General features: G+C 30.2%; 1 protein-coding gene across 3 annotated transcripts in view; it reads left to right on the forward strand.

The window, feature by feature from the left end:
* Positions 1 to 14,537, forward strand: part of LOC115879725 (aminopeptidase N-like) — a 41,941-nt gene that overhangs the window by 20,453 nt on the left and 6,951 nt on the right. For all 3 annotated transcript variants that reach the window (XM_030896685.1, XM_030896686.1, XM_030896687.1), the window contains exons 4-9: positions 4,852 to 5,053; positions 7,822 to 8,139; positions 11,935 to 12,032; positions 12,086 to 12,261; positions 12,321 to 12,472; positions 12,528 to 12,708. In XM_030896685.1, the coding sequence (XP_030752545.1) occupies positions 4,852 to 5,053; positions 7,822 to 8,139; positions 11,935 to 12,032; positions 12,086 to 12,261; positions 12,321 to 12,472; positions 12,528 to 12,708 (1,127 nt within the window). The remainder of the gene's footprint in view (positions 1 to 4,851; positions 5,054 to 7,821; positions 8,140 to 11,934; positions 12,033 to 12,085; positions 12,262 to 12,320; positions 12,473 to 12,527; positions 12,709 to 14,537) is intronic.

Raw genomic sequence — 14,537 nt, forward strand, 5'->3', positions numbered from 1 at the left:
TTTATCATTAATGTTTTTTAACTAAAAACTAAAAAAAATTCCAAAAAATTTCGAATTTTCAATTTTTTTTTTTCGTGAATAAAAGCTCATAGGCGTGTTTCTGGGGTTGAACTATACTACCAGTTAAAATACTTGGACTTATTTCTGGGACACCCTGCATATCAGGGTAAGAAAAGCAAATAATGGTAGTTCATTTATCTTGTACAAGATGAGTGGTGAAAATACACGCAGATGCAAAAAAAGGCAACAGAAAATTTTTTCGTCAAGTTTAAAATGTTATATTTTTTTTATTTTTAGTCCTATTTCCTTTATTTTTTTTGCAAACTGTATATAAATATATAAATTTTAATTCGTAAACTCAGTTTATTATAAAATTTAGTATTTCATTTACTATACCGGGTTAATCGAAAAGTTGTTTTTTACCTTATCTTTAAAACACCCATCCATTATCATTAATGTTTTTTAACTAAAAACTAAAAAAATTTCCAAAAAATTTCGAATTTTCAATGTTTTTTTTCGTGAATAAAAGCTCATAGGCGTGTTTCTGGGGTTGAACTATACTACCAGTTAAAATACTTGGACTTATTTCTGGGACACCCTGCATATCAGGATAAGAAAAGCAAATAATGGTAGTTCATTTATCTTGTACAATATGGTGGTGAAAATACAGGCAGATGCAAAAAAAGGCAACAGAAAATTTTTTCGTCAAGTTTAAAATGTTATATTTTTTTTATTTTTAGTCCTATTTCCTTGATTTTTTTTGCAAACTGTATACAGGGTGTTTCAGAACAAATGCGAAAAACTTCAGGGGGTGATTCCTTGTTAAAAATAAAGGGTAGTTTGCTTTATAAACGTTGGGTCAAAAGTCAATCATTAGGGAGATATCGCAGTACAAAGATGGCGAAAAAATAATGTTTTTATTTTTTATCTTGAAAACGAAAAGAGATAGACTAATGAAATTTTATGGAAGCATTACTGTTATGAAAACACACTTTCTGGTAATTTTTTCACTTTTTTAAAATGAGTGGAAGGGGTTGAAATAAACTACCCCTATCATTCTTGTTAACGGAATTTAAAGAAAAATCGTATCAAACACATGCAAAAAAGTAATTGGATAGTTCAGTTTATTTAGAAACTTTTTTATCTCTTGTATTTTTTTGATAAAACTCTCAAAAAATATTTGAAATTAAAAAATAAAATGTAAAGCATTACATGTCAGGGCAGAAAACATTTTTAGATAAAGAAAAAAGGCTTCGGAATAATTAATTGATCGTAAGATAATAACGTATTGCAGTAGAGTATGTCAAATTAAATAATATTAGAAACATCCTAAAAAGTGACAGCGGTCGACTAGATTTTTTCCTAAAAAAATTACAGCAGTCAACTAGATTCTTTATCTAAAAATGTTTTTTGTCGTGACATGTAATGCTTTACATTTTATTTTTTAATTTCAAATCGGTGGCTTTTATCAAATAAACACAAGAGATAAAAAAGTTTCTAAATCAACTAAACTATCCAAATTAATGCATCTTGAATGTGTTTGATAAGATTTTTCTTTAAATTTCGTTAACAAGAATGATAAGGGTAGTTTATTTCAACCCCTTCCACTCATTTTAAAAAAGTAAAAAAATTACCATAAAGTGTGTTTTTATAACAGTAATGCTTCTATAAAATTTCATTAGTCTATCGCTTTTCGTTTTCAAGATAAAAAATAAAAACATTATTTTTCCGCCATCTTTGTTCCGCGATATCTCCCTAATGGTTGACTTTTGACCCAACATTTATAAAGCAAACTACCCTTTATTTTTAATAAGGAATCGCCCCCTGAAGTTTTTCGCATTTGTTTTGAAACACCCTGTATAAATATATAAATTTTAATTCGTAAACTCAGTTTATTATAAAATTTAGTATTTGATTTACTATACCGGGTTAATCGAAAAGTTGTTTTTTACCTTATCTTTAAAACACCCATCCATTATCATTAATGTTTTTTAACTAAAAGCTAAAAAAATTTCCAAAAAATTTCGAATTTTCAATTTTTTTTTTTCGTGAATAAAAGCTCATAGGCGTGTTTCTGGGGTTGAACTATACTACCAGTTAAAATACTTGGACTTATTTCTGGGACACCCTGCATATCAGGGTAAGAAAAGCAAATAATGGTAGTTCATTTATCTTGTACAATATGAGTGGTGAAAATACACGCAGATGCAAAAAAGGCAACAGAAAATTTTTTCGTCAAGTTTAAAATGTTATATTTTTTTATTTTTAGTCCTATTTCCTTTATTTTTTTGCAAACTGTATATAAATATATAAATTTTAATTCGTAAACTCAGCTTATTATAAAATTTAGTATTTCATTTACTATACCGGGTTAATCGAAAAGCTGTTTTTTACCCCATCTTTAAAACACCCTGTGTAATAATTTCGTGAACAAATTTTCCTAAAACATTATTTTTCGGCCAGAACCATGTTTCCTGAATATTTTGTTTTTTGACTCATGTTAACACATGTTTTGGTTAATTTTTAAGAGCAAAATGAATTTGCCTGAATTATTGTTGTGTACGATTGACTATGATTCTTAGTGTCAAAGATTGTGCATAAGTCATTGAAGTTGAAGATGGCCAAAATTATGAATACTCTCTTGGTTCTTGAAGAAGAATTGGAAAACATAAACCAATATATTTTCAGCCTCATTAACAATATGAACTGACGTCTACAGACGGTTATAGCAGCCAGGGGAGGCAGCACGAAGTATAAGATTATTTTTTACAAGTTTTTTGTTTGTTTGTATCCTTAGTTATTACAGTTACTTTTTTTATTATCCTTAGTCCTGTTAGTGTTTATAATATTTATTAAAACCAAGCCTATATCGTTACAATTTAACATTTTTTAAATTTTAATATAAAGTTCTAATCAATGCCCATATGACATTACGACAATAGCCACCAAAGCCACCTCGTGATATTAAAAAATAACATCATAAAGTTATGATAGTTGAAAAAATTGCAAATTGTTGGTGGCAAGTTCATTTCGCCCTTAAAAATTAATCAAGGCATGTGTTGATATGCGTCAAAAAACAAAATGCTCAGAACACATGGTTCTGATCGAAAAATAATGTTTTAGAAAAAGTTACTCACGAAATTATTGCAGAGAGTGTTTTAACCTTAGGGTAAAAAACAACCCTTCAATTAACCCTGTATAATAAACCAAATACTAGAGTTTGATAAAAAAAACTGAGTTTATGAATTAAAGTTGATAGATTTATATACAGTTTGCTAAAAAATTTATGAAAATAGGGCTAAAAAAATTTAGCACTTTAAACTTTAACGAAAAAAAATTCCGTTGCGTTATTTTGCATATGATTGTAAAAAATGTGTGTTTCTCATTTGATGATTTTTATGGAATAAGAATGAGACTCTTGTTCAGAATATATAATCTTTTCAACTAGAGGACATATGAAGTAATGGTCTCTCATTTTAATATACAGGTATTAGATGGGGTCTATCGAAGCGTTCCCTGACACGTTGGACAGACTTTAGTTCACTAAAACTCACATTGTTCCTATTCCTAAATGCATACACTTCTAATCCAAAGAAAATATCACATTAATAATTTTGCTCAATATTTTTAATATACAGGGTGGTCCGAACTGTTTTCCGGAAACTTCGGCAGCATATTCTGCAGATAAAAGTAAGTAAAAAAGTTCTTATAAATGTATGTCCTATAATGCTTAGTTTTGGAGATACAGAGTGTAGAAGTTTCATTTTATATTTTGATTTTTTCCAAATAATTTCTGAAGTATCGTCAATATTTGGATGAAAATGTCTAGGAGTTTTTTTGCATGAAAAATTTATTAGCATATAAATTTGATTTTGATGTCAATGTAACTCCTACTTGTAGAGGGCGCCACCTACATATTTTTTAACCGGTTTGAAGAGTAATAACTTTTCGTCCGTAACTGTCTAAAACCAGTGAGTGAATATAAATTTACGACGTTCTTTATCTAAAAAGGATCTCTTGGTAAAAATCTACGAGTAACGGTTCTTCTGATATTTGGAATCGAAATTATCAATACCATCGTTGACATAAATTAAACAAGTTGACTAAATAGTTATTAGACTGAAATCATAAATTTGAAATGTTTTTGTGCCAAAAGTTCAACAGAAACTGTGTATCATCATCTTTTCGAAGAAAAATTTATGATTAATTTAAAAAAATAAAAAGTTAAGTTAATAACGAGGTTAATAAGTAACAACCCAAATTTATCATTTCATTCAAATAACTATCTACTCAACATATTTATTTTTAGTCAATGTATTGGCTATTTCCATTCTAAATATCTTGAAAACGGTTGCTCGTAGCGATTTTTACCAAGAGAGATTTTTTACGTAAAAAATAATGGAAATGTATATTTTTTCACTCAGTAGTTTTATACAGGTACGGACGAAAAGTTATTACTCTTCAAAGCAGTTCAAACACATATAGGTGGCGTCCTCTACAAATAGCAGTTTAATTGACATCAGAATCAAATTTCTCATGTTAAAAAACTCCCAGACATTAATTTTCATCCAAATATTGGCGTTCCATCAGAAATTATTTGGACAAAATCGAAATAAAAATGAAACTTCTATGAGTATGCCCTTTATCTCCGATACTAAGCATTTTTAGGACTGTAGGACATACTATATAAACTTTTTTACTTATTTTTATCAGCAGAATATGCTGCCGAAGTTTTCGAAATACAGTTCGGACCACTCAGTATAATATATAAAAATAGAATAAATTAAATATGCGAAATTGCCTGAAGAAAGATGTCTAACACAATTTTATGTTTTCTTTAATCATTTGAAGGGTTTTACCGAAGCAGCTATGTGGATAGCCACACCAAGGAAAAGAAATGGCTGGGTGTCACTCAGTTCGAAGCTATTAGTGCTAGGAGAGCTTTCCCCTGCTTCGACGAGCCAGAAATGAAAGCTACATTCGATATTTCTGTAGCTAGAAAGGACGGCTACAGAGCAATCAGCAATATGCCCCTTCTTACTACTGAACCTATGTAAGTACAAATAGTATATTTGTCTATGTGGTGAGAGGAGTTATAGACTATTATAGACCGAGAACTTTTATATTCTAAAGCGCGTATTGCCGATACTATCGAACCGTTTACTATAAGATTCAGAAACTAAGATTAAAGTACTTCTTTTGTATTCATACATTTCACTATCAGTGAAATCACTGTCACCTCACTAGAGACTTGTTATACAGGGTTGTTCACCACATACGACACGGAGTATTGTAGCTAAACGATGAGATTTTTACAAATTGTAAGTTTTGGGTTCGATGAAGGACTATTAGAGGTACAATTTAAAAATAATTTTACAAGATACAGAGTGTCCCAAATAAGTAAAAAATATCAAAGTTGTATTTTTTTAAAATGGAACACCCGTATATTATTACATTTTTAGTTTCTACGATTAAAATAAAGGCAAATTTGATTAAGATTTATTATACTTAAACCTTACCGTTTTTGAAATATTTTCAATTTTGTGAAATTGCAGTAAAAATTTTAAGGCTTCATTTCTCCAAGGGTATCAAAGTTTTTAATACTAAATATTTACTGAAGTTTATTTACTGATCAGTTATTGTGTTGCAATAATAAAAATAATACTACCTTATACAGAGTGTCTAAAAATTTATTTTAAATAATTATTAGCTTCAAACGGCAATAACTTGTTTAATTTAAATAGAACACCCTGTATATTTTACGAGAGTCAGATGCACAATTTAATTGTCTATCAAATTATATTATACCATTTTTTACCTATCTCTTTAAGTTTCCGTAGAAAATGCATTTTCTTGTAATTTAGAACTTATTTATCATTATACCCATGGACTTTTGACATTTTAGATTATTTTTAAAGATGTACCAAATTTTTAAAGAGTACAGATACTAATATTGTCGATATAATTCGTTTATTTCATTAAAAAATAAAAAAAAAACTGTTTAAATATTTGTTAAAGAGGATCAATTAATATGATTCCAGTATTCAAACTACATTAACTGACTGTTTGCGTCGATTAATAATAATTGCTCCAAATACTAAAAAACTGAATTTTGTATGGGCATTAGACAGTGTGATAAAAAGTAACACCTTAAAAATGATATTTCATTTTTTAATAAATGCTTATTTATAACAACAGAGACTTTAATTTGATAACTTATTATTATATTGATTTCTGACTCAAATCCACATTTATTTATAATAATTTATTAACGAACACAATTAAGTATGTAATAAATTAGTATATGGGTGGAAATAATGGTGTTATATTTAATTAATGGTATACTCTTTCATAAAGATTTAAATAGTTTTCTTTTTGCATACAAATGGGCTAGTAATATTATCGTTTTGCTAAAAACGATAATATTACTAGTCTGTACATTTTGTACATTTGTTGCTTTAAAAACAATCTAAAATGTCAATATTCCATGGATATATTGATAAATGAGGTCTAAATTATAAGAAAATGCATGTTCTACGAAAACTTGAAGGGATAGGTAAAAAATGGTATAATTTGATAGACAATTTAATTGTGCATCTGATTCTCCTAAAATATACAGGGCATTCCATTTAAATTAAAGAAGTTATTGCCGTTTGAAGCTAATAATTATTTAAAATAAATTTTTAGACACTCTGTATAAGGTAGTATTATTTTTATTATTGCAACACAATAACTGATCAATAAATAAACTTCATTAAATATTTAGTATTAAAACATTGATACCCTTGGAGAAATGAAGCTTTAAAATTTTTACTGCAATTTCACAAAATTAAAAATATTTCAAAAACGGTAAGGTTTAAGTATAATAAACCTTAATCAAATTTACCTTTATTTTAATCGTAGAAACTAAAAATGTAATAATATACAGGGTGTTCTATTTAAAAAAATACAACTTTGATATTTTTTATTTATTTGGGACACTCTGTATCTTGTAAAAATATTTTTAAATTGTAGCTCTAATAGTCCTTCAACGAACCCCAAACTTACAATTTGTAAAAATCTCATGGTTTAGCTACAATACTCCGTGTCGTATGTGGTGAACAACCCTGTATAAAAATCTATAATTTTAGAACTGTTATTTGGATATTTGGAAATAATTAAACAATCGCAATAATTATTGCTCCAAAAATAACTGGTATGAAAATTCTTGTATTGATTTGCCAATGATTAATTTTGTATCCAAACATTTCATTTTTAGTAGGAGAAAGCAAAAATAAACTGTCTGATATCACCATAAGTCTATTACGCTGTACTGTTCGGGTCGCTCACAGGGGTCGGGTAAAGTGGGTATGTGGCCGAAAGAAATATAATAAATATAATATATTTTAGAAAGCTGCCTAAGGCTTAGCCCGATCCTGTCGTGTTAAGCCACATCCAAAATTCTAAACACACGTGCTTTGATTAAGGCTTGATTAAGGTTTGCAAAATAGAGAGCAATTTGTTACAAAACCAAATAAATGATCACAAAACTTCAATCTATTTCCGTATTGTAACGGAATTTTAAATTGTCTTTATTTTCGAGAAAATTTAGTCTAAACATAAGGAATATTTTGTTGATGTTTGACCATCAAAATCTTAAAAATAAAGAAGTTGTCTAAAAATGTGCTACAATACGGATATAGTATAATCCTTTATCTTTAATTTCGTTCTTCATTTGTGTAAAAATACCTAGCCAGTTTCACATAAATCGTTAAATGCCGAACGCTTATTTTGCTACTTTTTCGGACAAGTGAAATGGACTATTTCTTTCATTTTTCTCAGGAAAGAAAAAACCGGATGGTACTGGGACCGTTTTGACATTTCCGTCCCAATGTCGACCTATTTAGTAGCCTACGTAGTGTCCGATTTCCATTACGAAGAAGCCGAGCCCTTGAAAGACATGAACAACGTCACGTTCAGGATATGGGCCAGATCTGACGCTCTGAACCAGGTTGATTTCGCTAAAGAAGTCGGTCCAAAAGCCTTGAGGTATTTCGAAAAGTTCTTTAACATCGACTACCCCCTGCCAAAGCAAGATATGGTAGCCATACCCGACTTCAGTGCTGGTGCCATGGAGAATTGGGGTTTGATAACATACAGGTATGCGTTTTATCATGACAACTATATAGGGTGTTTCAAAAAACATGTGCCATCTCTCGTGGGGAGATATAAATAAGATTTATTTTTCATATCAACATAGGTCCGATTCTGCTTTATTTCGTAGCTACAGGGTCTTAAAGTCTTAATAATCTTTCGACTTATTATAATTTTCTTCCAAGTACTTTTAGTGATTCTAATGAAATTTTGAGGGTGGAAGTGTTACATATTTTAATGCTAAAAAAGTGTCGATAAATTCATGAGGGACGTGCATATAGGTTATCACTGGAATATTTAAAAAAACATGTGTGCAACTAACTCTTTTCTTTTGACATCAAAATTGTGTAGGCCCTTTAGTGCCAGTTAAAAGTTATCTCTTGATATTTTGTCAAATTCGGCCTCCTTGATGAGATAAACGCAATTTTATTAATCACAATTAATAAAATTAAAATATAAAAATAAAATTAATAAATGATATATATTTTACTTAATTTGTTATTAAATATTATTACTAGTAATTATTATTTAGTCCAATCTACAGCAATTTGAAATACAAGAAAATAATGCTATCTATACTAATATACAGGGTGTTTCAATCTATACTATCTATACTAATATATTATATACTATCTCTACTAATATACAGGGTGTTTCAAAACAAATGCGAAAAACTTCAGGGGGTGATTCCTTGCTCAAAATAAAGGGTAGTTTGCTTTATAAACGTTGGGTCAAAAGTCAACCATTAGGGAGATATCGTGGTACAAAAATGGCGGAAAAATAATGTTTTTATTTTTTATCTTGAAAACGAAAAGAGATAGACTAATGAAATTTTACGGAAGCATTACTGTTATGAAAACACACTTTCTGGTAATTTTTTCACATTTTTAAAATGAGTGGAAGGGGTTGAAATAAACTACCCCTATCATTCTTGTTAATGAAATTTAAAGAAAAATCTTATCTAACACATGCAAAAAAAAATAATTTTGATAGTTTAGTTTATTTTGAAACTTTTTTATCTCTTGTGTTTTTTTGATAAAACTCACCGATTTGAAATTAAAAAATAAAATGTAAAGCATTACATGTCAGGACAAAAAACATTTTTAGATAAAGAATCTAGTGGGCAGCTGTAATTTTTTTAGGAAAAAATCTAGTCGGTCGCTGTCACTTTTTAGGATGTTTCTAATACTGTTTTATTTGACATTACCCTACTGCAATACGTTATTATCTAGATTATTATTATTATCATTATTATCACTAGATTCTTAATCTAAAAATATTTTTAGTCCTGACATGTAATGCTTTACATTTTATTTTTAATTTCAAATCGGTGAGTTTTATAAAAAAAAAATACAAGAGATAAAAAGTTTCTAAACAAACTAAACTATCCAAATTATTTTTTGCATGTGTTTGATAAGATTTTTCTTTAAATTTCGTTAACAAGAATGATAAGGGTAGTTTATTTCAACCCCTTCCACTCATTTTAAAAAAAAGTGAAAAATTACCAGAAAGTGTGTTTTCATAACAGTAATGCTTCCATAAAATTTCATTAGTCTATCTCTTTTTTTTTCAAGATAAAAAATAAGAACATTATTTTTCCGCCATCTTTGTACCACCGCGATATCTCCCTAATGGTTGACTTTGACCCAACGTTTATGAAGCAAACTACCCTTTATTTTGAACAAGGAATCACCCCCTGAAGTTTTTCGCATTTGTTTTGAAGCCTGCTATATAAAATCCTTAAGTGACTGACATACTGATTAATCACGATCCTGCTCAAACCACTCAACGTAAGAAGCTCAATTTTGGCATACAGGTTGATTCTAGGGTGTAGAGGTTCGATAAGAAGGGATTTTTGAAATTCCAGTTCCAAGGGGGTGAAACCACCCCTTAAATATTACAATATTTTTATTTAAAAACGGTCAAGTTTCCGAAAAAACGCTTAAACACGTATATTTTATTTTGTTTCTTTACATATTTTAAGATTTTTTAAAAATGTATACAGGGTGTTTCGAAAAATCTGGTCATTGATTAATCACGATCCTGCTTAAAGCGCTTGACGTAAAAAGCTGATTTTTGGAAAACAGATTGACTTTATCGTGTAGAGGTTCGATAAGAAGGTATTTTTCGAAACTCGAATTCTAAGGGGGTGAAACTATCCCTCAAATAATAAAATATTTTTTATTTAAAAACGGTGAGTTTTTCGGAAAAACTCTTAAACACGTATATTTTATTTTGTTGATTTACATATTTTAAGATTTTTTATAAATTTATACAGAGTGTTTCATAAAATATGACCATTGAGTAATCACGATTCTGCTTAAACTGTTTGACCTTTAAAGCTGATTTTTGGCAAACGGATTGACTGTGGGGGTGTAGAGGTTCGATAAGGAGGGCTTTCTCGAATCTCAAATTCCAAGAAGATGAAAACGCCCCTCGAATATTATAATATTTGTTATTTAAAAAACGGTTAGTCTTTCGGGAAAACGCTTGGACACGCATAATTTATTTTTTTTACATATTTTGAAATTCTTTAAAAATCATACAGGGTGTTCCAAAAAGTTGGGTAATTGATTAACCACGATTCTGCTGAAACTGCTTGACGTAAAAAGCTTATTTTTGGCTTTTTCGAAAGTCAAATTCCAACGAGATGAAACTACCCCTCAAATATTACCAAGTTATATAATAATATCGCCATATTGTTTTTTCTCATGCTGACATAAATGTGAGAAAATTTTATCCAGTTAATGGAAATTCTTGCTTTGCTTTATCATCACCATTACAAATGATTAATTCGACGCGAACGAAGTCGCTGGTACACGCTAGTTTAAGATAATTACAAAAAAAATAATTTTAAAACGTTTTAACATCCTGTAACTCTAAAACTATGCATTTCTATACCCATGTTTATAGGAACTTTTTTTCATATTTTTTGATGAGGAATCAATGAGTACTTATTTAGAACTTTCGCAAGGTAATGATATTAAAATTCGCAAAATAAAAAGCGTGGATGTTTGGGAAGGCTCGAAAGAAAACAATTATGTTTTTTGCGACGTTTCGCGACTTTATTGTCGCTTCTTCAGGCACCAAAATATATTTTAATTAATTATGTTGGATTAATATATGTTTTGGGCCTGAAGAGGCGACAATAAAGTCGCGAAACGTTGCAATAAACATAATTGTTTTCTTTCGAGCCTTCCCAAACATCCTCGCTTTTTATTCTGCGTATTAATTACTGGGAACTGGCAAAAATCATAATGGATATTAAAATTTTTTAAAGGTTGCTATTAGACTTGGATCAAGGCAAATTAATAAAATTGCACATTTTGCACATGCAAAACTTTTGCACATCTATCTCATCGAGGAGGCCGAAATTGACAAAATATCAACAAGCAACTTTTAGTCGGCATTAGAGTGCTTACAGTGCTTACACTATTTCGCTAACAAGAGAAAAAAAGTCACTGGCGTACCTGCTTTTTTAGAAAAATATTCCAGTTATAACCCATATGCACGTCTCTGGTGAATATGTCGACACTTAGCTTTAAAATATGTCGCATTTATAGTAACTTTTACCCTCAAAATTTCATTCGAAACGCTAAAGTAGCTGGAAGAAAATTATAATAAATCGACAAAATATTAAGACTTTAACACCCTGTAGCTACGACACAAAGCAAAATTGGACCTCTGTTGATATGAAAAATAAATCTTTCCAAAAGGAATCTCTCCAGGAGAGATGGCTCATGTTTTTTAAAACACCCTGTATATATTTCCTACATTTCTACCCAAAAAGTCTTATTTTAGGGAAGCCTATTTGCTCTACGACCCTCAGGTATCATCTAAAGTTAGCCAGCACCGAGTAGCCAGTGTTATAGCTCACGAACTAGCTCATCAGTGGTTCGGTGAGTTACTTAAAACCATAATTAATGCGTATTTTTAATTGTGGCTTTCCTAGGTAACTTAGTAACGATGAAATGGTGGACTGACCTCTGGTTAAATGAAGGTTTCGCGACCTACATGGCTAGTTTAGCTGTAGATCATCTATTCCCTAAGTGGAACTCTTTAGATGCCGAAGGTGCTACAAATATTTTAAGCGTATTTTCCTTTGATGCTTTAAGGTCATCTCATCCAGTAAGACAATTTCTTAAAATATAAGGTTTTTACATTAAAATTATTTATTTTCCCGACAGGTATCAGTACCCATTGGAAATCCTAAACAGATCGATGAAATTTTCGATACAATTTCCTACAAAAAAGGTTCTTCCTTGATCAGAATGATGAGCTTGTTTTTGGGTGAGGAAACTTTACGTAGCGGAGTCAGCAAGTACCTTAGAGATCACCGGTAAGTACTTCAATAAATGCTTTATTTTATTTTACCTTAATTTTTTTTATTCAAGGTACCACAACGCTGAACAAGACGACTTATGGCAAGCACTAACAGAATCAGCACATGAAAAAGGCACATTGCCTAAAGAACTAACGGTAAAGACTATCATGGACACGTGGACTGTTCAAACTGGATATCCGGTTATCACCGTTCATAGAGACTACGAAAATGAGACTGCTGAAATCACCCAGGCAAGTATATACTTCCATCCATTGAGAGGCGCATATACCGGGTGCGTCTCAAAAGTGGCTCACCCCCTATAACTTTTTTATTTTTTCAGATAAAACAACGATATTTGGTATGTTAGTATATGACATAAATTGGGATTGATTGACGTATTCCAATTGTTTTCGGTCACTTCCGGTTTCACCGGAAATGACTACAACTTTTTATTTTTAAATAGCACCCTCGACATTATTTTACCTTATTCGATGGAAAATGACACTCTGAATCGAATGACATATAATATCATATGTCAACTTGTGACATTTTGGCATATGGTTTATTTGAAATTGTAACATGCGGTTCATAACGACAATTTGACTCAAAATACCAAGTGTGTGGTATCAAATTATTCGTAAAAAATGCTTTTTCCAAATATGCTAATGAGCCACCCTCGTTCCATTTGAAAATATTGATATATGATTAAAAATACACTAAAAACATTAGACGATCAAATCTATTTTTCCAAGGCTCCTTGATTAAAAATTAGTGTTTTTAACACAGCCATGGCACTCTAGATTGAAATTTAAAATAGAATTTGTTTTTGAGTGACTATGTCAAAAATTGACATATGATATGTCATTCGATTGAGAATGTCATTTTCTATCTAATAAAGTAAAAAATACCGAGGGTGCCATTTAAAAATCAAAAGTTGTAGTCATTTCCGGTGAAACCGGAAGTGACCGAAAACAATTGAATACGTAAATCAATCCCAATTTATGTCATATACTAACATACCAAATCTCGTTGTTTTATCTGAAAAAATAAAAAAGTTATAGGGGGTGAGCCACTTTTGAGACGCACCCGGTATAGGAGTGATAAAGGGGGTAATAGTGATATACAATTACCAGTAATTTATAAATTGGTAATATTACCGGTAATATTACGGTAACATTGGTAATTTATAGAAAATATCTTTTTAAATAATATTATTTTTTATTTCTTAAAACTGTAAAACATTACCAAAAAAGAAAAGAACGTTTTTTTAAACTAGTCAGAGTCAGAGTGACCCATGTACGTAATATAATGGATTATTGTAAATCATCCTCAATCTCGTCATCTTGTTCTTCATTCTTTTTCGTTAATTGAGTCAAGTCTATTACATTAAAATCGATAGCATCTTCTTCTTCCATTTCTTTCTCAGCAGCTTCTACCATTCTTGGATATTCTCAAAGATATTTAAACTCGGGATATTCTTCTCTATTTAGTAAGTTATAATTATGGGCAATATAAGTTAGTTTTACGGTCCTTTCAACGGTAAACGGTCGAAAAGGTAGCTGTCCACGGTAAAGGTAAGTCTGTTTCTTCTTGGCCAATGAACAAATCCATAAGTACTGAAGGTTCTTTCGGTTGCGGCTGTTAACGATGGTAAATTTAAAATGTCTACAGCCAACATACTTATTTTAGAGCTGGCAAATGAAAAAGGGGTAGAGCGGAAAAAAAGCAATATTTCCAATGTTACCGATCTTGCGGTAATATTACGTAATATTGCTAAAATTACCGGTAATATTACCCTTTACATCACTAGGAGGTTATTCTTAGAAAGTATATTATAAATCTAATTTAAATCTAGTAATGTACTCAAATATTGTCTCTACTCCTTCCACTCAATCTCTAGTTTCAACAGAGTTTATCTCAAATAAACTTTTAGTCATGTGATTAAGCTTGACCGGCACAGCGTTGCTCACTTTTACATATTTTCTTTTAATCAAAATATTTTAGGAAACAAAAATAAATTAATAATATAGTTATAAATATATTAACAGTTATTGTTTACATCAACAAAACTCACCTCCTT

The sequence above is a fragment of the Sitophilus oryzae genome, unplaced genomic scaffold (genome assembly GCF_002938485.1).
Source record: "Sitophilus oryzae breed Bouriz unplaced genomic scaffold, Soryzae_2.0 scaffold_1586_pilon_pilon, whole genome shotgun sequence".
Lineage (NCBI taxonomy): Eukaryota > Metazoa > Arthropoda > Insecta > Coleoptera > Curculionidae > Sitophilus > Sitophilus oryzae.